This window comes from Centropristis striata, chromosome 6 (genome assembly GCF_030273125.1).
Source record: "Centropristis striata isolate RG_2023a ecotype Rhode Island chromosome 6, C.striata_1.0, whole genome shotgun sequence".
Taxonomy (NCBI): domain Eukaryota; kingdom Metazoa; phylum Chordata; class Actinopteri; order Perciformes; family Serranidae; genus Centropristis; species Centropristis striata.
In genome coordinates, this window is record NC_081522.1 from 35,608,499 (window position 1) to 35,617,854 (window position 9,356).

A 9,356-nucleotide genomic window follows, 5' to 3' on the forward strand; every position below is an offset into this window, starting at 1 on the left:
GGGGCGGGGGCGGGACACGTATTGACGGACCCTTTGGCAGGGTGGTCTGCAGTTAACTTCACGTCCTTATTGATCAGGTGATTCAACCGACTGACTCAGTCGATGCTGATGGATTGGAGGTGAGTTACTACAGGGGAGGTAACAACTGGCTTGCAGCAGCACGGGGGGGTTGCTTTAGTAAATGGGTCTCAAACTCAAGGCCCCCGGGCCAATTGCGGCCCTCGTGACGATATTTTGTGGCCCCCACCTTGACTTGATATGAAAGTTTAATGTGAGTTTTATAGAAATGGCACTTTACCGTGTTGTGTGTGGAAGGTCCCTTTAATTACTTTTTTTGGTAATTTTGTGTCTTTTTTAATAATTTTGTGTCTTTTTTTGGTAATTTTGTGTCTTTTTAAAATAATTTTGTGTCTTTTTTGGTAATTCTGTGTATTTTTTGTAATTTTGTGTCTTTTTTAAAGTCATTTGGTGGGTTTTTTTGGTCATTTTGTGTCTTTTTTTGTAATTTTGTGTCTTTTTTGGTCATTTTGTGTCTTTCTTAAGTAATTTAGTTTTTTTCTGTCATTTTGTGTCTTTTTTTTGTAATTTTGCATCTTTTTTTCGTCATTTTGATACTGCCTCCAGCGGCCCCCAGGTAATTTGAGTTTGAGACCCCTGCTTTAGTACATGCATATGAATATGAAGGTTTGTTTGCACAATAGGGAAACTCACTAGAAAAAGTTTAGAGACAAAAAAAACTAAATCTGAGTGAAATCAGCAAATAATTTTAAATTTTGGTTGCAAATGTAACATAAGAGGTCAAATATATTTGACCTTATCTCCGGTTTTACTTGGCCGATCATCATCAAACAAAAACTGGCCTCATGGAGTTTAAAGACAGAACCTTAGAGGGAAGCTGACAGCAGGGAAACATGCTGCTTCTATAGACAAAACTATAAGGAAAAATACTCTAAACTAAACCTAGAAGTAGCATAGTTAAAAAAAAGTTATTATTATCCTCAACGTCTCCTAGTGACGAATAGGAATGCTTTGTGAAATGTTTGTTTGCACAATAGGGAAACATACGATGCAATGTAAAGGAATGTGCATTGTCTAAAAGTCTAAAATGAGCCATGAACAAGAATGCATTGATCAGTTGCAGCTGTGGATGTGATGCACATAGACATTGTTGTGCAGAGAATTTTCATATTTTCGACTTTAAAGTAGCTTTTGCTTTGCTCATTTTATGCACCATGTGTATTTTTTTCCTGAAACACCCTAATTATCTACTCTAAACCCATACCAATGCTCACATTAAATTGCCTAAAATTCCATCTGTTGCAGACCACTTAAAAAAATATTTATTCTGAGCCCTTGTGTCCCAGCCATAGTGATGCCCATATGTTCTGCCAAACCTGCAGCTCACTCATCCTCCCTTTCTCTAAGTTTAACTGGCTCTTTGCCCTCAGTCGTCAACAAGTGACACACATTATGATTAGTTGGCCTGAGGTCAGGTGACTGACCCGACCAGTCAGCATGTTTCCACTGTCCTGATTCGTGGCTAAGAGTCCTCCAATGTCCACCAAATAAGGAAGTAAACAGCGTCCAAATAATGCTGAGACTCAGCTCTTTAACCTGATAGTCATTGTTTAATTTCAAATCCAATGTGCTGCAGAGCCGACATCATACACGTGTCCCTGTGCTGCAGAGTTGCATGCATGTTCTTAAGCAGAGGGGTCAGAGGTCAGGGGGACAAGTCAGGAGGAGGTCATGCTTCAGTGTCTTGCTCAAGGACACTTGAACACAATGGCACAAGGACAGAGGTGCAGGAGACTCAGTGGCTGCCTGAGCCTGAGACCACCTAGTAATTGAGGCCAACCTGCCTGCAGCGGATAAACAGCCGAGGACTATAACTCTGCAAGATAAAAAACTAAGCAGAGCATATACAACAGATGACTGATAGAGGCTGATTTTATGTGTCTGAAAGACGTTGTAAAACCTTGTTACGATGATGCTCTAGTGATCTGCACAGACTGTATTTTTTGGACATCATTCAGGAAAAAAAGTTCTGACTTTTATGTCTAAAACACCATTTTTGAGCAAAGCATTTTCCGATTTACTGCTGGTGACCTGGACCTCGAGAAAGAACAAACCAAATGCATCATAAATAAATGAAAGATCTAACCTGCCAAGTTCATACACCGACTGCATAACTCCTAAAGAAGAATTCAGAAGTCACTCTGTTGAGTAATATGAGTGTCAAGCATGTATATCTTCATGCAGCAGTAGCCACACTGTAAAACCCAACTTGTTGTTTCAACTTAAATATTTGAGTGTCCATGCTGCGAAAGAACTGTATGTCAAGGCAACAAAGACAATGGAGTTAACTCAAAGGAATCTTGCTATTTGACTCAATGTTTTAAGTTAAAATTGAGTTTTTGCACAAATCTTTGTTGTATTGAAAAGAAAAACTTAGTTACGATAACAAACAAGCAACATTGGGTTTGTTGGAAGAATTTGTTTTGGGTTTTTTTGCTAAAAAATCTTTAAAAACTCAAGCAGAAGACAAAGAAGACACCTGCAGCACAAATGTCTGCCTTCCATCCTTTGTGGGGGGGGTTTTCTGGAGGAAAATGGAAATGTTGCTCTTTTCTCAACTGTCAGAAAAGCACAATGACATTTGAACAGGAGCGCAGATGGGATTTTTGAACCGGGGGGGAAGAAGCTGTCGGCAAATGATTTCAACTCAATGAGTTATTTTTCCACTCCATGCCTTAACCCAAACATGTTTTATTTAAACATTTTTAAATAAACTGTAGTGTAAACAACCACCAACATATTAACATAAATAGATGGAAGTTTGTGCATGAGGTTCCCAGTGCAACCAAACAAATTTACTGACTTGAAGCTGACTCAATGAAGGACCCAAAAACATCTCTCCTCCTTTCATAATCCTGAAAATATTGCTGGGCAATTTCCGGGAGCATGCTCCCCCGGAGAACATTTTTGCCCTAAAAGCCTAAATTTGGTGCCTCTTGCACATTCTAATGCCACTTTTCCATCTTAATCATTGCATATTTTAGATAATTATTGTAAAGGAGAATAAGGGTTCTTCTATGTTTTATTTAAGGCATCTTATTTTGACAGTCTTCTTGTGAATTCTGTGGTGGACTCTACTAACACATCCATGTGCTCTTATTTTGAAAGCTACATGTGTTTGCTTTTATTTTGAAGGTGGGTCTAACAGGTTCTTACCGCAACGCCTTATGGTGTGTTTAGTTTACACTAAAAGTCAGAACTTGAAAGTCAGAACTTGGAGCTCGGAAAAACCTTGAGAATTCTGACATTCGTGTAGACCTTGAACGCACCGCTGGACTCTCTATGTGCTGCAATGTAAATATTCTAACTAATGGAACATTAATCCTCTGTTTTACTGACGATGTTTGTCGCTGAAAGTGGGGTGGACGGATCGGGATCACTTTGGATCTCTGGGGGACATATCCCCCCCATCCCTAGAGCCATCTGCATGCATGCATTTGAAACCAACAACATTATTCACAAATGCAAAGTAGGACACAGAAGGAGTTTGAAAGCTCTTACCACATTGTAGCAGGACTTCTTGTCCGATCCGGTGAAGTGATACGGGTCTACAGTATCGCACCTCTGCATGTATCTCTTGAACAAGTAGTTTATCTGTTTCATGGACATGACGCAGACGGCCGAGTTTGCGGTCGGCTCCGGAGAGTTGGGCTTCCCCTGGGCGAAGGCGGCAAACAGCACGTCGTCGTCTTCATCCACCTTCAGCTGCTTCTGCAGCTCCACGTCCGTTACCTTGGCGACGTTCGCCGCCTGCAGGATGTTGAACACTTTCACATCGTCTGTGGAGCGCCGGCGCCTTTTATCGGTGCTGATGCATTCGAGGGGCATCTCCACGTAGCGGCGGATCATGAGGTCCGAGGAGCACATTCGGACGATGCGGGTGTGGTACGTCTGGGAGTCCTTGCTCACCTGCTGCACCGTGAGGAAGTAGGTGAAAGGTCCGCTGTGGAAGGCGTGGACGTATCGCAGGTAGTAGTTTCCACGTAGAGGCGGAATCAGGTCCATGTAGGAGCGGTCGGAGAAGAACGTGAAGCCGTTCTGGCTCGTCTTCATCTTCCGCAGAGAAATGGTGTGAGGACGTGGCGCGCTGTCCAATATATTTCCCATACCTGGAATCTCAGAGTTCCCAACAAAAAACGTGATGACGTTGCTTTCAACGTTGAGCACTTGAGAGCCTGACGGGCTGACCACGACGTCCGAGTCGCTGGGTTGGCTCCTGCCATACCGGCCCTTGTTGGCGAAGCAGTAGACCTCCTCATCTACTGTTTTCGGGCTTTCGTCTTCATCCAGGACGTGGCGGCGGCAAACACCGTTATCTGCTGAGCCGCAGCTGTACAGCCCCTTGTCGTAAATGTTCTCCACCACCAGGGCGATGTTGTGGTTGTCCACCCGACTGCCAACGCTACCTGAACCGGTCGATTTCTGGCCACAGGTCTCGTTGGCGAGCAGCGGCCCCGTGTGGTACTCGGACAGCTTGGTGAGGTTCGGGGCCAGGGCGTAGATCCTGTTCACAGCTCCGACGTAGATTATCCCATCCAGCGTCACCATGTTCTGGATGGGGAAGTCTGCGGTGAACGTCGGGAGCTCGTAGGTGATGGAGAGGTTCAGTTTGTTGGTCTCGGATGGCTTTTCACACTGGCCCTGTGCACCGGGGCACACGGCCCACAGCAGCATGACGGCGTGGAGCGAGCGGAGAGTCATCCTGTTACAAAAAAAAAAGAGACGTGAGAAATTTGTTAAAACACCCCTGCTGAAATGAACACATCTCGTAACTCTGGGGGAATTCAAGTCAATTTTAAAAGACAGAGAAATAAGCTCCATTGGATCTTGTGATTGCAATGGGTCATCATGTAATCCAACTCTTATTTTTCTTGTAGTGTGTGACTGTATTTTTATTTGTGTCTTTTTGCTTTTGTGCTGCCGTCTTGGCCAGGTCACTCTTGGAAAAGAGGTTTTCAATCTCAATTAGTTTTTTCACCTGGTTAAATAAAGGATATTGATTGATATTGATTGCTGGAACACAGAACTGCAACACATTCATATAAATATCTTTGAATATTGTGATGTATACTGGTGCTTATGTGAGAATCATTGATTTTTCAAGCGCATTCAATACCATCCAACCCAACATTCTCAAAAACAAGCTCAGAGAGATGGGAGTGGATCTTTCCTTCATCTCCTGGATCACAGATTACCTGACAGGAAGACCACAGTATGTCAGGTTGTGGAACTGTGTTTCTGGGACATTAATGAGCAGCACAGGGGTTCCACAAGGCACTGTTCTGGCTCCCCTCCTGTTCAGCGGACTTCAAATACAACTCTGAGTCCTGCCACATCCAGGAGCACTCCGACGACACTGCTATTGTGGCGAGTGTCAGGAATGGACAGGAATCTGAATATAGGGATCTGATAAAAGCCTTCAGTGACTGGAGTCACAAGAATTATCTCCTACTGAACACCTCAAAGACTAAGGAAATGATCAGAGATTTCCACAGGTTCAAGCCTCCCCTTCAGCCAGTAAATACCTGTGGAGTGGACATGGAGGTGGTGCCAAGTTCTAAGTATCTAGGTGTATACCTGGATAATAAGTTGGACTGGTCCCTAAACACAGACGCTCTCTACAAAAAGGGGCAGAGCCGCCTCTTTTTCTTAAGGAAGCTCAGATCTCTGGACATCTGTAGAAAGATGCTGCAGATGTTTTATCAGTCTGTGGTGGAGAGATGACCTGTCAAGATGTTCGAGGCCATCTTGAAATACCCAGATCATCAGCTACACAAAACCTTTATGGACCAAAAAAACATCAGTGGACGGCTCCTCTCTCTCTGTTGCAGGACGGAGAGATACAAAAGATCCTTCTCTCCTACAGACATCAGGCTGTCTCATTCTAACAGACTAACTGAATTTCCCCTCGGGGATAAATAAAGTCATTTTGATTTGATTTTTGATTGATTTGAATAGGTGGCCTCATGTCTGGAGTGTGACTGTGTGGAGAAAAGTTGAGTCTGTGCTGAATAGACCCCATAGAGGAGAAAATAGAACCATCAAAATCCCTTTTTTTAGACTGATAAATGGAACTGTGTCAGAAGTAGAAAACCAGGGTTTGCTCACTTCACCACAAGCAGTGAAACCATTCATACTGAAGTGACTGAAGGCTCTATAGTGGCACAAAGCTTTAATATCAGCCCTCCTAATCGTCACCCCTTTCTACGTCTGACTGCTCTGACCCGCCACAGACCAGCAGAGAGACCTGGGTGAGCACTTCTGCAGCTCCGTCCCCCCACAGAGACCACAGCGAGTGGCAAAGCAGTGAATCACCCCAGAGAGCAGCAGCCCACTCTGCAGCGAGACGCAAACCACTGGCCCTAAGTTTAGACAGCGAGGGCCCAAGGGAGAGGAGATAAACTCAATTAAAACAAACGTGGCTCGGAGGGAGAAGGCGAGGGAGGGACCGAGCTGCAAAATGATAAATAACCCCCAATAACTAAATGGTAATCCACTGGGAGACGCTTTTAGAGAGAGGAGGGTTAGAGGAGAGCAACACCAGAGGATTTGCAAAATGCACATTTGCATGCCCTACATATCTGCATGTGGTTTTAACAGACAAAAACCAAAACAAGGGAAGAGAATCCAGCACAGTGGTTTCTGGGTTTTACGTTGCATAAACTCTGAGATTCCCTGTGTGCACATTTTGACTGATTTATCGCTGATGTCTCACTGTGAGCATTTGTTTTTTAGAGTGAGTCTGAAGGAGAAAGAAGAAACACAGTGTCTGAGGGAGAAGAGCAACTTAACAAGTGCTCATAGACAAAGTATGAGAAGTTTAGAGAAGAAAATATCACTAATAAGCGCCAAAAACACAATATACAGTATACAATGTACAAGAGTTAAATTTAAGAGCTGATGTCTAGCCATTTTTCATGGTTTTCTTGATAATAATCCAAATCATTGTAAAGAAAACCATGCTTTATTGCTCAGCCAAGGGCACATTCGTCTATGTTGTGCTGTAAAATATGCTTCTTTCTTTCAAGTCTAGTGGATAAATCCTTACAAATCAAGTAGTTTATGTTCAATAATCAGGAATTTACACCTTCAGTCATGGAAAAAAGTATTAGACCACCCTTGTTTCTTGTTCATTTTAATGCCTGGTACAACTAAAGATACATTCGTTTGGACAAATATGATATCTGGCCATGTTCCATTGTTTTCTTGACTATGACTTTGCTTATTATCAAGAAAACCATTGAAAATGTCTAGATATCAGCTCTTAAATTAAACTCTTATCAGCTATTTTTGTTGTTATCATTATATTTGTCCAAACAAATGTTACTTTAGTTGTACCAGGCATTCAAATGAACAAGAAATTGAAGGAAACAAGGTTTTTTTCCATGACTGTAAAAGAAAACGGCTACACTATGGGAGGATAATGGGGATATCTTGGAAAATAAAGATGAAAAAGGAAAGTATTTGGGACCAATAAACACAAGAATGTGTTAAAATATAAAAGATAAGAGAGTTAGTTTTCTTTTCTAAAGTTTATAGTCTTGTTTTGGTCTAAAATTATGACTAATAGTGGACACATTATAGCGCACCTGCACCAAACACAATAAATGTACCTCCTCATCGCACGGCTGTGTTTTCAAAGGACAAAAGGCGGTGGGAAACAGTGAAAATGTTTTCAGTTGGAGAGGAAAGTGACTCATGGCGAAAGGTCTCAAAAAACACAAATGGGAAGCTGGTGAAATGGTGTTTAAGAGCCAGAAAAAACATTTCAAAACAGGCTGAAATATCCAGAGGAGGAGAAGGAGGAGGAGGAGGAGAGGGTGAGGAGTTTCATGGTCAGGGTCTCCGCGTTTTTACGCACGAAACTACAGTTTGAGTAAGAGAGGAAAGTTATGAAAGAGTGAGAAACGTTTAGCTTATAAACTCACCTGTTAGACAGCAACAGTGTTGTAGGTTCCCTTGATTCAAATCATATTCCGCTGATCTCTCCAAGAGCGGGACTTCTTGACTTTCTCATCAAATCCAAACGGATCGCTGTGGATTTTCTTTTCGCGTCTCCGAGAATGGAAAAAAAAGAAGAAAACTCCCAGAAAAAATAGTCCGATGTTGTTGTTTTTTTTCCTCCTCAGTCTGACTTTGCCTGTTTGTTTTTTTTCTTCCAGAAGTTAAAGTCTGGCTCGTAGCTCGGCAGCTGACTCCTGTGAGGCTCAACACTGACTGACTGCATCCAGCAGAAACACGCTGCCGCTCTCACATCAGCTCCTCTCGTGGCGCGTAAAGCTCCGCCCCCGTTTCTCTCCAAACTGTGTGACGCGTCCAGGTGCCGCAGAGGCTCCTCGCGCTGCGGTGGGGCTCAGGTGAGTCACACAGGTACAGCTTCGGCTCCAAAAAAGCTGGGATGCTGTGTGATTAAAACAGAATGCATCAAATCGAGTGTATATTTCCTAAAAAACAAGAGATTTACTGTCTCAAAGGATTAGCAAATGATCACATTCTGCTTAATTTATGTTTAAGACAAAGTCCCAACCTTTTGAGGAATGCAACTTCGAGGGAAACTGAGCAAACTGTAAATTATAAGCTCTTGATGGTGGTAATCATGTGTCTGCACAGAACCACCAATTACAACCAAACCAGGTAGATTTTTCAACCACATGCTTTTTAATGTGTTTTTATGGTTCATTTATTGCCTTGTTTTGTGTTTAATGGCCTCATGGAACTTAAATGACTATGATTTATCTCTTTTTCATGCTTTTATAATCACCTTTATATGTATTAAAGTAGTGTATACAGTCATGGAAAAAATGTATTAGACCAGCCTTTTTTCTTCAATTTCTTGTTCATTTTAATGCCTGGGACAACTAAAGGTACATTTGTTTGGATACATATAATGATAACAACAAAAATAGCTCATGCAAAGAGTTTCATTTAAGAACTGACATCTAGACATTTTCCATGGTTTTCTTGAGAATAACTAAAATCATTATCAAGAAAACCATGGAAAATGTCTTTTTGGAATTTTTTGTTTTGTTTTTAGCAACACTTTTGCACTTTTGGGGTGTATTTTTTTAAATTATTATCTTTATTATTTTAATAATTGTTATTTTTTATTTTTTGTCTAGAAAATATTTTTTAAAATGTGAAAATCTTCAAATAGCCTGAATTTATTTTATTTATTTATTTTATTAGAAATAAATAATTTTTAGCATTATTTTTGCACTTTTGGGTGTATTTTTTTTTTTAAATTATTACACCACTGTGTTGCATATTCTTGATTTTTT

General features: G+C 41.6%; 1 protein-coding gene across 1 annotated transcript; it reads right to left on the reverse strand.

Moving 5' to 3' along the window:
- Positions 1-2,639: 2,639 nt before the first annotated feature.
- LOC131972827 (hepatocyte growth factor receptor-like) lies at positions 2,640-8,284 on the reverse strand. The gene is made up of 2 exons (XM_059334564.1): positions 8,007-8,284; positions 2,640-4,780 (listed from the first exon to the last, which is right to left on the reverse strand). The coding sequence occupies exon 2, from the start codon at positions 4,777-4,779 to the stop codon at positions 3,535-3,537; it is 1,245 nt and encodes a 414-aa protein (XP_059190547.1). The 5' UTR covers position 4,780; positions 8,007-8,284; the 3' UTR covers positions 2,640-3,534.
- Between the last annotated feature and the right edge of the window lie 1,072 nt (positions 8,285-9,356).

Coding starts and splice junctions, on each gene's coding strand:
- LOC131972827 (XM_059334564.1), bottom strand. CDS start 4,779: ATGACTCTCCGCTCGCTCCACGCCGTCATGCTGCTGTGGGCCGTGTGC.